At 40.9% G+C, this 19,510-nt stretch overlaps 1 protein-coding gene across 4 annotated transcripts in view; it reads left to right on the top strand.

The window, feature by feature from the left end:
• The window catches only part of CHD2 (chromodomain helicase DNA binding protein 2), a 1,035,232-nt gene that overhangs the window by 417,958 nt on the left and 597,764 nt on the right, over positions 1-19,510 (top strand). For all 4 annotated transcript variants that reach the window (XM_053717628.1, XM_053717629.1, XM_053717630.1 and 1 more), the window contains 2 exons: positions 4,852-5,030; positions 14,805-14,929. In XM_053717628.1, coding sequence (XP_053573603.1) covers positions 4,852-5,030; positions 14,805-14,929 — 304 coding nt within the window. The remainder of the gene's footprint in view (positions 1-4,851; positions 5,031-14,804; positions 14,930-19,510) is intronic.

The following is a 19,510-nucleotide window of genomic DNA, read 5'->3' as shown; positions in this document are numbered from 1 at the left end:
AACCTGGGTTCTTACCTAAGGTAGTTACTAACAGGAATATCAATCAAGAGATTGTTGTTCCTTCTTTATGCCCAAATCCTTCTTCGAAGAAGGAACGTCTACTGCACAACCTGGATGTAGTCCGTGCTCTAAAATTTTACTTACAGGCAACTAAGGAATTTCGACAAACGTCTTACTCTGGGCAGAGGAGAGGTCAAAAAGCTTCTGCTACCTCTCTTTCTTTTTGGCTTCTTAGCATAATTCGTTTAGCTTATGAGACTGCTGGACAGCAGCCTCCTGAAAGGATTACAGCTCATTCCACTAGAGCTGTGGCTTCTACTTGGGCCTTTAAGAATGAGGCCTCTGTTGAACAGATTTGCAAGGCTGCAACTTGGTCTTCGCTTCATACTTTTTCCAAATTTTACAAATTTGACACTTTTGCTTCATCGGAGGCTATTTTTGGGAGAAAGGTTCTTCAGGCAGTGGTTCCTTCGGTATAAAGAGCCTGCCTATCCCTCCCGTCATCCGTGTACTTTTGCTTTGGTATTGGTATCCCAGAAGTAATGATGACCCGTGGACTGATCACACTTAACAGAAGAAAACATAATTTATGCTTACCTGATAAATTCCTTTCTTCTGTAGTGTGATCAGTCCACGGCCCGCCCTGTTTTAAGGCAGGTAAATATTTTTTAATTTATACTCCAGTCACCACTTCACCCTTGGCTTTTCCTTTCTCGTTGGTCCTTGGTCGAATGACTGGGAGTGACGTAGAGGGGAGGAGCTATATGCAGCTCTGCTGGGTGAATCCTCTTGCACTTCCTGTTGGGGAGGAGTTAATATCCCAGAAGTAATGATGACCCGTGGACTGATCACACTACAGAAGAAAGGAATTTATCAGGTAAGCATAAATTATGTTTTTATACAGCCTGTCAAACTGGGGATGCTCCCTAGGGGGCACAGGCTGTTGTCGCTGAAGTGCATGAAATGTAGAATCATTTCATACCTCTTACTCAACGTACTCTGGGAGAAAATGGGGGAGCAGATGGAGGGCTTCTTTATGATGCCCATCAGCATAATCAATGCCCAGAATTTTTTAAATTCTGGCACATCGATGGGGGCCCTTTGCTGCTTTGCCAAAAAAGTGTCAGGCTTTGTAGCACAGAACTGATGGGCATATAAATTTTAGTTTGGGTGACAATGTTCCCCAATGCATCATTGCCCAGAAACACCTCCATAAACTGCTGGGGGCTAAATCCTGCCACATCCACATTTATGCCAGGATTTGCAGTGAAGGTTGGGATATCTGGCCTCTAGTGATGAGGCGTCACCCACTCTTTAGCAGCAATGGCAGCTGGAGCAATACGTCTCCTTCTGGCAGGGTGGCTGGCAGGGAGGCTAGCAGCCACAGATACATCACTATCATTTGAGACTGTATCTAATGTATCTGAGCATATGGCAGGGTCAAAATTGGGGTCTGAGTAAGACATAGAGGCGTCTGACTCTGACGCAAGGATGGCATACGCCTCCTCAGCACTATATGTTCTCTGTGACATGATTTATTTGTATCTGTCAAAGAGAAAAAAAAAATACTAAAAAAAAATATCAACACAAAATTTAAATTTAAATTAACTAAATGGCTCTGAAAAGAGCCTTTGGGTCTCAAAATAATAATAATAAAAAAAATTAAACCCTAAAAAAGTGCTGCTTTCTGACAGTGATTTATAGTGATCACTGGCAAGCTAGGAGTTAATGGCTCTGAAAAGTGCCTTTGGGTCTCAAAAAAGTACAAAAAAAATTAACCACTAAAAAAAATCAGAGAGCAAAAAATGCTGCTGTGCTACTGCCAGTGATATATAGTGATCACTGGCAAGCTAGAGGTTAATTGTTCTGAAAATAACCTTTAGGTCTCACAATTTTTAACAAATATATCTCTCTCCTAAACACAAATGTCTCTCTCCCACAAAAACGCAAGGGAGGAAGATCCACACTGGTCAGAGTCAATATTTACAAATTTTGACATAAGACAAATGGATTATTTTATTATCATTTTTTTTTATTGTGGCAAGCTCAGATTGGATTACCCTAGCCTGCCCCTATGATGAGGCAGGTTAGGGACACCCCCAGAAGCCCCATGATGCACTGGGCATTGCCATCTTTGAAGCCACATGGGGAAGGGGGCTTTATGGGGCTATTGTATATAAAAAAAAATAACAGTAAAAACATCCATAAGATGTTTTTACTGTTTTATCGCTTGGATTAAAGAAATAGTCTGGATTTTTTTATCGTCATCTTTGCTTGATGAGCATCATTTACTTTACCTCAGTTTGGGTGAAAGAACTTTGGAGGTTTTTTATGCCTGGTTTAGAGCGCTACTATTTCGAGGATTTTATATATATATATATATATATATATATATATATATATATATATATATATATATATATATATATATATATATATATATATATATATATATATAATTTGTTTTTTTTTATATATGTTATTTTACTAAGTGTCTCAACCCATTGAGGCACTTAGGACACTTACAGAGCATCAGAAGCCTGCCCAATGGCTTCCAATGCTCTGCCTGACTGCTGGGCTCCACGTGGAGTGAAACTGGAAGTGATCACTCTGTGGGAGCGATCAAAACGGAGCCCGGCAGTCAGGAACAGTATTGCAGGATGCCTCAACATCGAGGCATCGCTGCAATACTGTTTGAGCGGTTGGAAGCGATCTCGATCGCTTCCAGCGCTTAGATTACCCGAGGACGTGTCGGGCACATCCTTGGTCCTTAACTGACACCCTTGGTAGGACCTGCCTGACACGTCCTCGGACGCCAAGGGGTTAAAGGAACATGAAACCCAAATTGCTATTCTCCCTTGTATTTATCTGGTGAATATTGGCTAGGGAGAGCCAAGAAAGAAAATACAAAATACAGAAATTTCTGTTTCTTGGCTCATATCCCTAGACCAGGGATGGCAGACCTTTTTGAGAATGTATGCCCAGATAGGGGATGATAGTCTGAAAATCTTATCTTTTTGCCTTTGGTGCTTTTTTTAAAAAATTTGAAGGAACATAAACATTTAAATTTCACATGTATATTTCATTTTAAATACACAATATGCATTTTAACAATTAGGCATGGGCACAAATTTGTCATTTGTTATAGAAATGAATGCTGAGTATGGCCGCAGGAAGCATTATCCCTCTGTTTTCACTGCAAGATTTATTTGTATTTGAATATTTAAGAATTTGAATAGATATTTGAGTGTTGCACTTTTACTTGAATAAATCCGGCAACAGAAATAGCCTCAGCCTGCAGCCACATTCACCATTTATTTCTATAACAAATGCCAAATATTTGCTTATGCCTATCAACAACTAAAGCTTAATTGCTGATATATAGTGTAACATGGATTTATAACAAAATAATTTATTTAACACTACTATTATTGCAGCCAGTGAAACCAAGCAATATGATAGTATTCCACTGACACAGTTCCAGTAAATTTGAGTGACACCTTGGGTAGCTGTGCAGTAAGTCTGCAACGCCTGCCCTAGATAAAACCAACCAGGATCGCATCCCTTGCCTTTTTTTCCCAATCCTGTCCTGAACATTCACTAAGATAGGGGAAGTGGCCTTAGTATTAGGGGCAATTTATTTTCTGTCCATCCTCCCCTTAGAGGAGAGGAATCTCACACGGGAGAATTGCCTATGGAAATGAACCAAGATACATTTCTGTATTTTTTTGGTTTTAATTTCTAGTTTGTATTTATTTTGCTAACTTCCCCTTTAATATAGCTCTGAAAATTCAATTTTTCTAAAAAATAACTAGTTATTTTGCAATACATTGCTAATTATAATATGCATTTTTGTAAAAATGCTGCAAGTCAAAGCTGTTTAGATTTTAAAGCTTGCACGAAGCGTGTATAGCTTGGTTTGTGGGAGATTGCCAACAGCTTTACTTGTGGCTAGTGACATGCCCCGTAATCATAAAATACCCCATAGAAACAAATAAACTAGAAAAATAGGATGCTTTCTAAAGTGATGGTTCACTCTCTCCTTTTTAAAATCAGATCTGAAATGTTAGTGATATTTTTAGATGTAGTTTAATTCATCAGTTGTAATTAAGTTACGCTATAACTTACCTTTAAATATTTTAATTAAATTCAAATACCCTGCATACCGTCGCCCACTTCAAAAGTCAATTTTTCTGTGAGCTAAAGGTTTGAATTTTTCTCCAAACAGAGATCTCCCCATATAGCACTTTAGTTGTAGCTAGAGCGCTGATTGGACAACAAGACAAACAGCTCACAGAAAAACGACTTTTGAAGTCGGCGGCGGAGCTTGGGGAATTGTTATAGCACAACTTTATTACAACTTATAAATTAAACTCCATCTAAAAAATCATTAACATTCCAGATCTGATTTTAAAAAAGAGGAGACTTTACCATCTTAACAATGCTTATTTAATTTAAGGCCGGACTGTACTAGTCAGATTATGCCTTTATATGTTGGGATATTTTGCATATATATTTTGTTATAAGCATCTTATATGAAGAAATATTTTTCAAATATTTGCTGTGCCACCTTTAGTGTATCTGCATAAATATGTAATTAAATGTAACTTTGTATATTTAAAGTATGTTGCCTAAATGTGACATTATGGTAAACAAATGGCCTGTGTTAGATCTATTTACACATATATAGGGCATTGGGAAGTTAATCTTGCATGGGTGAAGTGGGTGCTTTCTAGTGTTGTCCACTAAAATTGTTTTCTTTATTTAAACAGCAAATTATGTAGAATTGCTTGTCATATGGGCTCTTTAGCATTAGTATGAATACTTAACATTTATGAAAATTCACTTTAGTTAACAGCAGAAGACCCTCTGCTTCTAATGAGCCAGAATACCTTTGCAAGTGGATGGGCCTTCCATATGCAGAATCTAGCTGGGAAGATGGAGCTCTTGTCGGAAAGAAGTTTCAGCACTGTATTGACAGTTTCAACTGCAGGAATAATTCAAAAAACACTCCTGTGAAAGACTGCAAGGTAAATTTAACCCCTAGTATTATAGGGCAAATTGTTGACTCTCATAAAGAAAATAAGAGCTACCTAGTATCAAGCATATGCGTGCTGATTTCTTGTGATTTATGCCTTTTATGCCTTGCACTCCTTAAATGGCAAAGCTGCACATCACTTCTGCCTGACTGTAGCTTCGTACAGCAACCTGCCTTAAAGGAACAGTCAAGTCCAAAAAAACTTTCATTCTTCAAATAGGTCATGCAATTTTAAAAAACTTTCCAATTTACTTTTATCAACATTTTTGCTTTGTTCTCTTAGTATTCTAGTTGAAAGCAAACCTAGGAAGGCACATATGATAATTTATAAGCCCTTGAAGGCCGCCTCTATTTTATTTACTTTCTCCAACATAGGTGTGTCCGGTCCACGGCGTCATCCTTACTTGTGGGATATTCTCTTCCCCAACAGGAAATGGCAAAGAGCCCAGCAAAGCTGGTCACATGATCCCTCCTAGGCTCCGCCTTCCCCAGTCATTCTCTTTGCCGTTGTACAGGCAACATCTCCATGGAGATGGCTTAGAGTTTTTTGGTGTTTAAATGTAGTTTTTATTCTTCAATCAAGAGTTTGTTATTTTAAAATAGTGCTGGTATGTACTATTTACTCTGAAACAGGAAAGAGATGAAGATTTCTGTTTGTAAGAGGAAAATGATTTTAGCAACCGTTACTAAAATCGATGCCTGTTTCCACACAGGACTGTTGAGAGGAATTAACTTCAGTTGGGGGAAACAGTGAGCAGACTTTTGCTGCTTGAGGTATGACACATTTCTAACAAGACTCGGTAATGCTGGAAGCTGTCATTTTCCCTATGGGAACCAGTAAGCCATTTTCTTAGTTTAAGTAAAAGAATAAAGGGCTTCATTAGGGCTTAAAAAACTGGTAGACATTTTTCTGGGCTAAAACGATTACTTTACTAAGTATATTTGGCAGATTATTACTTTTAATAGTTGTTAAATCTTGGGGATTGTTTTAATAAAAACGGCAGGCACTGTATTGGAAACCTTTTTCACTGGGGGCCTTTTCTAGTCATAGACAGAGCCTCATTTTCGCGCCTCTAATGCGCAGTTGTTTTTGGAAAGCATGGCATGCAGATGCATGTGTGAGGAGCTAAGAACCACTGAAAAAGCTTATAGAAGGCATCATTTGGTATCGTATTCCCCTCTGGGCTTGGTTGGGTCTCAGCAAAGCAGATACCTGGGACTGTATAGGGGTTAAATGTAAAAACGGCTCCGGTTCCGTTATTTTAAGGGTTAAAGCTTTCAAATTTGGTGTGCAATACTTTTAAGGCTTTAAGTTACTGTGGTGAAATTTTGGTGAAATTTGAACAATTCCTTCATACTTTTTCACATATTCAGTAATAAAGTGTGTTCAGTTTGAAATTTAAAGGGACAGTAACGGTTTTATTGTAAAACGTTTTTTGTGCTTTGTTCACAAGTTTAAGCCTGTTTAACATGTCTGAACCATCAGATAACGATGTTCTATATGTATGAAAGCCAATGTGTCTCCCCATTTAAATATATGTGATATATTTGTGTCATAATGTCCAAACAAAGTAGGGATAATAATGCCATAGATATGATATTGCCCAAGATGATTCCTCTAATGAGGGGAGTAAGCATGGTACTGCATCATCCCCTTCTGTGTCTACACCAGTTTTGCCCACACAAGAGGCCCCTAGTACATCTAGTGCGCCAATACTTATTACCATACAACAATTAATGGCTGTAATGGATAACTCCATAGCAAATCTTTTATCCAAAATGCCTACTTATCAGAGAAAGCGTGATTGCTCTGTTTTAAACACTGAAGAGCAAGAGGACGCTGATGATGTCTGTTCTGACATACCCTCACACCTATCTGAAGGGGCCAGGAGGGAGGTTTTGTCTGAGGGAGAAATTTCAGATTCAGGGAAAATTTCTCAACAAGCAGAACCTGATATTGTAACTTTTAAATTTAAATTTCAACATCTCCACGCACTACTTAAGGAGGTATTATCTACTCTGGATGATTGTGACAATTTGGTCATTCCAGAGAAATTAGGTAAGATGGACAAGTTCCTAGAGGTTCCGGTGCCCCCCGATGTTTTTCCTATACCCAAGCGGGTGGCGGACATAGTAAATAAGGAGTGGGAAAGGCCCGGCATACCTTTTGTCCTCCCCCTATATTTAAGAAATTAGTTCCTATAGTCGACCCCAGAAAGGACTTATAGCATACAGTCCCCAAGGTCGAGGGGGCGGTTTCTACTCTAAACAAACGCACTTCTATTCCTATAGAAGATAGTTGTGCTTTCAAGATCCTATGGATTAAAGGTTAGAGGGTTTGCTTAAAAAGATGTTTGTTCAGCAAGGTTACCTTCTACAACCAATTTCATGCATTGTTCCTGTCACTACAGCTGCGTGTTTCTGGTTCGAAGAACTAGAAAAGTCGCTCAATAAAGAATCTTCGTACGAGGAGGTTTTGGACAGAGTTCAAGCTCTTAAATTGGCTAACTCTTTTTTATTTTAGATGCCGCTTTGCAATTAGCTAGATTAGCGGCGAATAATTCAGGGTTTGCTATCGTGGCGCGCAGAGCGCTTTTGCTTAACATCTCTTTCAAGGGTAAAACACTGTTTGGCCCTGACTTGAAAGAGATTATTTCAGACATCACTGGGGGAAAGGGCCACGCCCTTCCTCTGGATAGGTCTTTTAAGGCTAAAAAGAAGCCAAATTTTCGTCCCTTTCGCAGAAACGGACCAGCCTCAAATTCTACACCCTCTAAGCAAGAGGGTAATACTTCTCAAACCAAGCCAGCCTGGAGGCCGATGCAAGGCTGGAACAAGGGTAAGCAGGCCAAGTCACCTGCCACTGCTACCAAAACAGCATGAAGTGTTGGCCCCCGATCTGGGAAGGATCTGGTGGGGGGCAGACTTTCTCTCTTTGCTCAGGCTGGGGCAAGAGATGTTCAGGATCCTTGGGCGCTAGAAATAGTTTCTCAAGGTTATCTCCTGGAATTCAGGGAACTACCCCCAAGGGGAAGGTTCCACGGGTCTCAATTATCTTCGAACAGGCATTCTTACACTGTGTAGAAGACCTGTTAAGCATGGGAGTGATTCATCCTGTTCCATTAGGAGAACAAGGGATGGGTTTTTACTCCAACCTGTTCATAATTCCCAAAAAAGAGGGAACATTCAGACCTATTTTAGATCTCAAGATTCTAAACAAGTTTCTAAGGGTTTCATCATTCAAAATGGAAACCATTCGAACGATCCTTCCTACCATCCAGGAAGGTCAATTCATGACCACGGTGGACTTAAAGGATGCGTACCTACGTATTCCTATCCACAAGGAACATTTTCGGTTCCTAAGGTTCGCCTTTCTGGACAAGCATTACCTGTGGCACTTCCATTCGGATTAGCCACTGCTCCAAGGATTTTCACAAGGGTACTAGGGTCCCTTCTAGCGGTGCTAAGACCAAGGGGCATTGCAGTAGTACCTTACTTGGACGACATCCTGATTCAAGTGTCGTCTCTGTCAAAAGCAAGGGCTCATACGGACATTGTCCTAGCCTTTCTCAGATCTCACAGGTGGAAAGTGAACATAGAAAAAAGTTCTCTGTCCCCGTCAACAAGAGTTCCCTTCTTGGGAACAATAATAGTTTCCTTAGAAATGAAGGTTTTTCTGACAGAGGCCAGAAAATCAAAACTTCTAAGCTCTTGTCAGGTACTTCATTCTGTTCTTCTTCCTTCCATAGCGCAGTCCATGGAAGTAATAGGTTTGATGGTTGCGGCAATGGACATAGTTCCTTTGGCACGAATTCATCTAAGACCATTGCACCTGTGCATGCTCAGACAGTGGAATGGGGATTATACAGACTTGTCTCCGACGATACAAGTAGATCAAATAACCAGAGATTCACTCCGTTGGTGGCTGACCCTGGACAACCTGTCACAGGGAATGAGCTTCCGCAGACCAGAATAGGTCATTGTCACGACCGACGCCAGTCTGGTGGGCTGGGGCGCGGTCTGGGAACCCCTGAAAACTCAGGGTCTATGGTTTCGGGAAGACTCTCTTCTCCCGATAAACATAATGGAACTGAGAGCGATATTCAATGCTCTCAAGGCTTGGCCTCGACTAGCAAAGGCCAAATTCATAAGGTTTCAATCAGACATCATGACGACTGTTACATATATCAACCATCAGGGGGTAACAAGGAGTTCCCTGGCGATGGAGGAGCATCCGGGGGAGTGGGAACTCCATCTGGAAATCTTTGCCCAAATAACTCAATTATGGGGCATTCCAGACATGGTTCTGATGGCCTCTCGTCAGAACTTCATGGTCCCTTGTTACGGGTCCAAATCCAGGGATCCCAAGGCGACTCTATTGGAGACAATAGTAGCACCTTGGATCTTCAACCTAGCTTATGTATTCCCACCGTTTCCTCTCATTCCCAGGCTGGTAGCCAGGATTAATCTGGAGAGGGCTTCGGTGACCTTGATAGTTCCTGTGTGGCCACGCAGGACTTGGTATGCAGACCTGGTGAATGTGTCATCGGCTCCACCATGGAAGCTACCTTTGAGACTGGACCTTCTTATTCAGGGTCCATTCGAACATCCGAATCTGGTTTTCCTCCAACTGACTGCTTGGAGTTTGAACGCTTGATTTTATCAAAGCGTGGGTTTTCAAATTCTGTAATAGATACTCTTATTCAGGCTAGAAAGCCTGTAACTAGAAAAATTTACCATAATATATGGAAAAAATATATCTGTTGGTGTGAATCTAAAGGATTCCCATGGAACAAGATAAAAATTCCTAAGATTCTTTCCTTTCTACAAGAAGGTTTGTAGAAAGGATTTTCTGCGAGTTCTCTGAAGGGACAGATCTCTGCTTTATCTGTTTTACTTCACAAAGGCTGGCAGCTGTGCCAGACGTTTAAGCGTTTGTTCAGGCTCTGGTTAGAATCAAGCCTGTTTACAGACCTTTGACTCTTCCCTGGAGTCTTAATCTAGTTCTTTCAGTTCTTCAAGGGGTTCCGTTTGAACCCTTACATTCCGTAGATATTAAGTTATTATCTTGGAAAGTTTTGTTTTAGGTTGCAATTTCTTCCGCTAGAAGAGTTTCTGAGTTATCTGCTCTGCAGTGTTCTCCGCCCTATCTGGTCCATGCAGATAAGGTGGTTTTACGTACTGAGCCTGGTTTTCTTCCGAAGGTTGTTTCCAACAAAAATATTAACCAGGAGATAGTTGTACCTTCTTTGTGTCCGAATCCAGTTTCATAGAAGGAACGTTTGTTACACAATTTGGACGTTGTCCGTGCTCTAAAATTCTATTTAGATGCTACAAAGGATTTCATACAAACATCTTCCTTGTTTGTTGTTTATTCTGGTAAAAGGAGAGGTCAAAAAGCAACTTCTACCTCTCTATCTTTTTGGCTTAAAAGCATCATCAGATTGGCTTATGAGACTGCCGGACGGCAGCCTCCTGAAAGAATCACAGCTCATTCCACTAGGGCCGTGGCTTCCACATGGGCCTTTAAGAACGAGGCTTCTGTTGATCAGATATGTAAGGCAGCGACTTGGTCTTCACTGCACACTTTTACCAAATTTTACAAATTTGATACTTTTGCTTCTTCTGAGGCTATTTTTGGGAGAAAGGTTTTGCAAACCGTGGTGCCTTCCATCTAGGTGACCTGATTTGCTCCCTCCCATCATCCGTGTCCTAAAGCTTTGGTATTGGTTCCCACAAGTAAGGATGACGCCGTGGACCGGACACACCTATGTTGGAGAAAACAGAATTTATGTTTACCTGATAAATTACTTTCTCCAACGGTGTGTCCGGTCCACGGCCCGCCCTGGTTTTTTAATCAGGTCTGATGATTTATTTTCTTTAACTACAGTCACCACGGTATCATATGATTTCTCCTATGCAAATATTCCTCCTTTACGTCGGTCGAATGACTGGGGAAGGCGGAGCCTAGGAGGGATCATGTGACCAGCTTTGCTGGGCTCTTTGCCATTTCCTGTTGGGGAAGAGAATATCCCACAAGTAAGGATGACGCCGTGGACCGGACACACCGTTGGAGAAAGTAATTTATCAGGTAAACATAAATTCTGTTTTTCACAGCAGGGGAGAGCAAGCTCATGTAGGCCATACAGATAGCATTGTGATCATGCCACGTGGCTAGTGGCAGACACTGCACTAATTGGCTAAAATGCAAGTCAATAGATAAGAACTAAAAGTCATGTGATTAGGGGCGGTCAGAAGATGCTTAGATACAAGTTAGTCACAGAAGTAAAAAGTGTATTAATATAACAGTGTTGGTTTTGCAAAACTGGGGAATGGGTAATAAAGGGATTATCTTTCTTTTTAAACAACAACAATTCTGGTGTTGACTGTCCCTTTAAAGGGAAACTTTACCTGATTTTAATTCATAAGAAAACATTTTTAATGATTTTTATCAGGTGTTATCACTGCTGTCTGCTTTATTTGTTCAGCTTACCCCAAAGTGTTGAAAAAGATTGCTTTGAAGATGAATGCTAATTAGGTGCTTGATTCTCCCATGTATGGTGCCATATTGTAACGTACGTTACACTGGGCACAGCAGTCATGTGACTCAATACAGTGTCACATGACACGCACAGCATATCTCCCTATAATGTATGCCTATAGGAAGCACAGCAGCAGCACTCACTCACTGTTATGCAGACAGAGCTTGCGCTGCAGTTTGTTAGAAAAGCATGTTAATAAAATGTTTTATTTTATTAACAGATTCCTGTGTAAAAAAAAGCTTACTGTTTAAACTTTACCACTCTGACAGTCCTAAGCTGTGTGAATGCACGGCACCCAGCAGGGTTATAAATGTGGGGAGGGTAAAACTGCTTTGTTCCTGGATGGTTACATAAACTCAACTTTTCATTTAAAGTAAGGTACCAAAACTTTCATTATCGTATCGTGCTGAATAGCACGCTTGCTAAACTTTCTCCTACATTGCTGGATAATCAGCGAATAATCAGTTGAAGATAATACAAATATAAACGGCTGTTGGACTCTCTCTTTACATAAGCTGGACCAATATTTTATGACTGGAAATACTCTATTTGGAAAATTTTGACAATATTTCTACAGCGTGCAGCTATTAACCCTGTCTGCACCAGAGGTTAAAATCAATTATATTATATATAGGTTATTATTAGTCCAATATAGGTGCAGATTAGTCATACCTTATTTCTATAGATAGTTGTTTATTTTTTTTGTGAATTAGACAGACAGATATTTCTTTTGTTTTAACTTTAGATTTTAACTTTTGTTTTCCATATTTGTGCTTGCAATAGTTGCTTTTTAATAAGCTGTTTTAATATTTAATACATGCTGGTAATATTTAATACATGCTAGTAATCGTGATAATTCTCAGATGAGACTTTCTTATAGTGTGTGATAACTATATTATTAAATATATATTTTTTATATATAGATATATTCTGTTTTGTTTTATTTATTTCTTTGGACTAGCCTTTTTTAGGCGCCCACAGTTTCTCTCTTATTGTGTATATTTACATTTATAATTCTGCCGGGTGCCTTGCATTCACACAGCTTAGGACTGTTAGTGTGTTAAAGGGACATAATACTCATATGCTAAATCACTTGAAACTGATGCAGCATAACTGTAAAAAGCTGACAGGAAAATATCACCTGAACATTTCTATGTTAAAAAGGAAGATATTTTACCTCACAATTTCCTCAGCTCAGCAGAGTAAGTTCTGTGTAAAAAGTTATACTCAACTGCTGCTCAGCTGCAGGCAAAAAAAAGAAGAAGAAATGAACAGCAGCCAATCAGCATCAGCAGTGCTGAGGTCATGAACTCTGTTACTGTGATCTCATGAGATTTCACTTAACTCTCATGAGATTTCATAGTAAAATTCCTTTAAACTGAATTGGGAAATAACATGAGTGCACAAGGCTCAACCCCTTAGCTGTCCCAGGACAGACATACTGATTTGCTGCTTAGAAGTCCTTTACAATGGGATGTGGCTACTGAGGAACTTTTGAGGTAAAATATCTTTCTTTTTTACATAGAGATGTTCAGGTGATATTTTCTAGTCAGCTTTTTACAGCTATGCTGCATCACTTTCAAGTGTTTAAACATTTGGGTATTATGGCCCTTTAAAGTTTGAACAGTAAGCCTTTTTTACATAGGAATCTGTTACTGAAATAAAACATTTTATTAATATGCTTTTCTAAACTGCAGCACAAGCTCTGTCTTCATAACAGTGAGTGAGTGCAGCTGCTGTACATTATAGGGAGATATGCAGTGCGTGTCATGTGACTCCTGTGCTGTTGAAACATGGCGGCATACATAGCCCGTGGCCGTCGGATAGCAGTCCGGTGAATAGATAGATTTGATAATAGATCGATTTGACAGATAGTGTATTTCCCAGACAGAGAACTAAAAGACGTGCAGGTTGGGACCCATGGTTAGGTTCCCAGAGGCGGTTGCGGCCCCCGAGGCTCTGATTAGAACAGAGCACTCTGGACCGTATCTGCCCTCGGCCGCACTAAGAACATGCTTCGGCATTCTGTCAGAGCACCTACATAGCCGCATCAAACCCTGGATAAGTATTTTGATAGAAACAATTTTCTTTAAATGTTTGGGGTAAGCTGAACGTACAGCATAAAGAACTGTACTCGGTTTTTTATTATTACTCAGAGAAGTTAGTTTTAATGATTTTTAGCAATCAAGTGTTTAATGTCCCTTTTAATATTCCTCAATACCTCACAAACCCCTCCCTATACAAATAAACCATTTAATATATTCTATATGTTTTATTTTGTCTGCTTCCTAATTAGGATGTAATCTTAAAGGTACAGTCTACTCCAGAATTTTTATTGTTTAAAAAGATAATATAACCCATTTCCCATTTTTGCCAACCAACACAGCTATATTAATACACTTCCTGCCTCTGCGATTACCTTGTATCTAAGCCTCTGCAGACTGCCCCCCCATTTTGTGTTCTTTTGACAGACATGCATTTTAGCCAATCAGTGCTGACTCCTAGTGTGAACTAGTGAACATATGTGAACTAGTGCTGTCTAGCTGTAAAAAAACCCTGTCAAAATGCACTGAGATAAGAGGGGGCCTCAAGGCCATAGAAATTTGCATACGAGCCTACCTAGGTTTAGTTTTCAACAAGGAATATCAAAAGAACAAAACACATTTGATGATTAAAGTAAATTGGAAAGTTGCTTAAAATTCCCGATCTGAATCCTGAAAGTTTAATTTTGACTAGACTGTCCCTTTAATCGTCATAACTTCTGCTTGGGTGATTATTCTATAAGAAGCCAGTTAGAAAAAGCAAGACATGACAAGCCCAAGTTCCCTGTCAAGTCTGCTTCTGTTTATTAAAAGATGGCATGGAGGGCTGATAAGGACTAGAATAGTGTAACAATTGTAAATAGACACACGGGCTTTGTAATCTCTTGGTCAATAGCTGTATCTAATAATCTGTTTCATGTTTTTAATATTCTGCTATTGTATGTGAGAGAGTGCCAGCTAGATTTCAAAGTTGTTTTTGTTGTATTTGCCTGGTGGATTTTTCACCAAGCAGCCAGTGTCACCTGTGAAACGCACCCTATTTCCCTGGGTCACCTGATATGTACCCAGTCCTTTGCTGTGTGTATGCATATGTCTCTCCTTACTCAAATACAATACAATATAGATAATTAACATTAAAGGCTTCCGTTTATCATGTATCACAGAATTATTCTGTATTTCTAGGTTCTGAGACATAGACCTAGATTTGTAACTCTCAAGAAACAACCATCTTATATTGGCGGAGAAGGACTCGAGCTAAGAGACTACCAGTTAGAGGGTCTGAACTGGTTGGCTCACTCGTGGTGCAAGTAAGTTTGTGTTTATATATTTTCTTTCTAATGGTAGTGAGAGTCCACAAGACCTTTCTCTTGAGTCCCCCAGGAGGAGGCAAAGAAACAGTACACCAGAGCTTTTAAATAACCCTCCTATTTCCCCTTCCCTCCCAGTAGTTCTTTTGCATTGTCAAGGAGAGGGCAAAGATAAAGGTGCTCTGTAAATTTAAAAAGAATCTTAAAGATGTTCATGACTTTTAAATCCTCAATGGACAGTTCCTAGAAGAGAGGGTTTGGGAGAGTAATGCTAGTGTAATAAAATTCTCCTTTTATGGAGTTTTGGTCACAAACAGGCCAGGGGTGACATTTTGTCTGTCTTTATTATAGCAAAGCAGAGGAGTGGGACTTTAAGGCGGGTAAGTACACAAGTTATTATTTCCAACAGGAGTGTGAGAGAGTACTTAGTAAGTGGTGAGGTTGGCTAATAGTACTTACTATGTCAGTTGTTCCCAGTTTTAGGAGTTTTCACACAAGTTTATAGTTTGTACACATTGCATAGTTTTGTGCACAAGGGATGGACTAAGGAAAATTGTATTCATTAATTAATTGAGGAGGGTCCATCTGTTCAACTATGGGGTCTAGTGTGGTGCTTTGTGCATACTTTACTTGAATTTTTTTTTTCAGTGCTATGAGGTATTTGACCCTTTAAACTGCTCTCAGGAACTTCTGTACCTCAGCGATTCGGTCACACACAGGACATTCTGGTGCACTGGGGAAGTGTTGGTAGTGTAGGCTGGAGCAAAGACATAGCGCACGTATTCATCTTGTGGCAAGGAGGGAGTTTACTTTTTTTTCTGCAACAGGGAAGCGCTTTGGCGCACTCCCTGCCCCTCTTCCTCATTCTGCGCAGCCGGATATGGAAGGTGCAGTACTGGATATGGAAGGTGCAGCATTTTATACACAGCTTGCTGATCGGATCATCGGTGGACCTCAGGAGGGGTTGAGACTCTATACCAGAGCAAGAAAGGTACATTGTCAAGTGCATGTTTGTGGTTTACTACATGTCTCTCTTATTGTTGGGCAACTTGGAGATAGAGTATAGCAAGGGTCTATTGCTTAATATCCCGAAGTTAGCTCTTTTTATTGATACATTTTATGGGGCAAAGGGCCACTTTCCCTTACTCCTATTTCTTTAACCTTTTAAATGGAGGTTAGCGGTCAGTTTTAATGTTTATTATGGAGTATTCTGGGACTGCCCTCACTAATGTTATTTCAGCTGAGGTTAATCCTTCAGATATCAATATTCTTGTAAATAAGTGTTTATTATGTAAATCGGTCACAGTCTGACCTTCTGCACAGCTTTGCAGCTTACTAGCTAATGTGGAACATCCACCTGTGTATATTACTTGAGTGACTGCATTTGACCTGGACTTTAAAACTCATTTACAATCTGCAGTTACTGAGGCTACTGCTGCAATGCCGCCTGCAAGTAAGCATAAGCGCAAGCTTAAAAACATTTGTTCAGGATCTCCTTCCTAGGGTAGCACCCCTGCTGGCCCTTCGGTTGTCTGCAGATTCAGAAAAAGAATCTAGGGACATTACCTCATCAAGATTATCTTAAGGAGGTTCAAAGAACCTTAGGAGTTCAGGACTGACGGCAACGCAGTTCATAAGTTTTTTTTTTTTTTTTATTTTTTTTTATAATTTTCAGAACAAAGTCTAGGTCCCCTGAAACCTTTCCTTTTCCATTATTGATTTCTGATTTCCAAGGAATGGGATAAATCAGAAGTTTGTTCACTACTTCTTATATGTTTAAGAAACTTAACCCTGTGCCTGAGACCAATTTGGACTTATGGGGTACTTTTCCCAAGGTAAACTGTGCTAGATCTACTTTAGCCAAAAGAACTACTATGCCTCTGGAAGACAGCATTTATTTTAAGGACCCTATGAACAGGAAACGTGGTTACCTTAAGAAGGCTTCCTTACAAGGGGGCTTCTATTTCAGCCTGCAGTAAGTATTGTTGCAGGAGCTGCAGCATTCTGGTGTGACTCCTTATCTGAGTGTCTGTGGAATCCTCCTTAGAGATCGAAGAGCACATTCAGACCTTAAAGACCACAAAATATTTCATTTGTGATGCGATTATCACAATTTTTTTTTTTTGCATCAATGCTAAAGATACAGCCTTGGCCAGATGGGCTCTTGGCCAAGTCATGGTCAGCTGACATGTTTTCCAAATCTAGACTGCTGCTGTTGGCATTCAAGGGTAAGAACCTATTTGGGCCTGGCTTGGCTTCTATTGTCTCTACAGTGCCAGGGGGCACAGAGGAGCTATCTTGCCTCAGGTTAGATTTGGTGGCCGTTTTTCGCTCCTTTCACCAGAACAAGAATCGGAGATCTTTATCTTCCCATGAGAATGAGTTGTACAAACCCACCCGGAGACCAAATCTAGTCTGGAACAAATCCAAGCAGAAGCCCAAGAAATGTTCTTCTGATTCCAAGACTGCAGGAAGGTGTGGCCCCCGATCTGGACTCTTCTCCAGTTGGGGCAGACTAAGCCTTTTTTAAGAGGCATGGACTTAGCCTGTGCAGGAAGTGAGCAGCATCACACAGTATGCACCAGACAGCAAGAGAGGTGAGTAAAATGGCTGCCAGCAGCACATGGCAAACAAAACAGGGAAAAAACCCTGACATTACCCTCCCCTCAACGACCCCTCCCCCGTGGGAGGACAAAAGGCTTATTGGGCAAACGGGCATGGAAGGCATGGAGGAGGGCAGGAGCATGAACATCAGAGGAGGGGAACCCATGAACGCTCCTCCGGACCGTAGCCCCTCCAGTGAACCAAATACGGTACGCGGCCCCTGGACATACAAGAGTCAATAATTCTGCTGACCTCATACTCCTCATGGTTGTCAACAAAGATAGGACGGAGACGAGGCAACACAGTGGTAAACCGATTACAAACCAATGGTTTCAAGAGAGAGACATGAAAAACATTGGAGATGCGCATTGCAGGAGGAAGGTCAAGAGCGTAGGCCACAGGATTGACCCGTCGGAGTATTAGAAAAGGACCAACATAACGAGGAGCCAGTTTATTGGAAGGCACACGAAGATTTAAGTTGCGGGAGGACAGCCAAACTCTCACACCAACCTGGTAGGAAGGCGCTGGCAGACACCTATGATCAGCCTGGAACTTTTGGCGCTGCATAGAACGATGAAGGCAATCCTGAATCTGCACCCACGTGGAACGGAATTGCCGGAAATGCTCCTCCAAAGCCGGAATACCCTGAGACATGAATGAATCGGGCAACAAGGATGGTTGAAACCCATAATTCGCCATGAACGGGGATAACTTGGAGGAAGCATTAATAGCACTATTACGAGCAAACTCTGCCCAAGGTAACAGTTCAGACCAATTATTGTGGTGATCTGAGACATAGCAACGGAGGAACTGTTCCAGAGCTTGATTAGACCATTCCGCAGCCCCATTGGATTGAGGGTGATATGCAGAGGAGAAGGAAAGCTGGATCCCCATTTGAGCACGAACGCCAAAATCTGGAGACAAACTATCTATCCCGGTCTGACACTATCTCCTTGGGTAACCCATGTAAACGGAAGACCTCACGGGCACAAATTGAAGCAAGCTCCTGAGCGGTAGGCAACTTCTTCAAGGGAATGCAATGTGACATTTTAGAAAAACGGTCAACCACCATAATAATTACAGTATTGCCATTGGAAACAGGGAGCTCGACAATGAAATCCATGGAAAGATGTGTCCAAGGACGCTCACCATTAGCAATAGGTTGAAGAAGACCCACAGAAAACGTCTTGGAGTCTTATTCTATGCACAAACTGAGCAGGAGGCAACATACGCAGCAACATCAGAACGAAGACCTGGCCACCAGAATTGTCGAGTGACAGACCAAATCATTTGGTTCTTGCCTGGGTGACCTGCGGCTTTAGGATAGTGGTAAGTGTGCAAAAGTTTAATTCGAAGATTCTCAGGAACAAAACACTTGCCACTAGGTTTCTTAGGAGGTGCATTGGTTTGTGCAGCCAGGATCTCCTCCCCCAAGGGAGAAGTCAAATTAGTACATATGTTAGCCAAAATATGGTCAGGAGGTATAACTGGAGTAGGTACAGACTCCTCCTTGGACAGAGGGGAAAATTGTTGAGAGAGCATCAGCCCTAGCATTCTTACTACCAGGCAGGTAGGAGACCACATAATTAAACCGAGACAAAAATGGCGCCCATCTGGCCTGTCGGGGCAACAAACGTTTTGCTTCAGATAGATAAGTTAAATTCTTGTGGTCAGTAAGAATGAGCACTGGCACGCTAGTACCCTCGAGAAGATGCCTCCATTCCTTGAGTGCCAAAATTATGGCCAGTAATTCCCTGTCAGCAATTTCATAATTGCACTCCACTGGAGACAATTTCTTAGAGAAGGAACCACACGGAGGCAAGGAAATGTCAGGCGTAGGACGTTGAGACAAGAGGGCACCTACACCAGTCTCAGACGCGTCGACCTCAAGAAAGGCAGGACAGGGTTAGGATGAGCCAGAACTGGAGCGGCAGCAAAGGCAGTCTTAAGACTATCAAAGGCCTTAATGTCTGTAGG

Source organism: Bombina bombina, chromosome 6 (genome assembly GCF_027579735.1).
Source record: "Bombina bombina isolate aBomBom1 chromosome 6, aBomBom1.pri, whole genome shotgun sequence".
Taxonomy (NCBI): Eukaryota; Metazoa; Chordata; class Amphibia; order Anura; family Bombinatoridae; genus Bombina; species Bombina bombina.
Note: the sequence above shows the minus strand (reverse complement) of the source record. Positions and strands in the feature narration are given on the sequence as shown.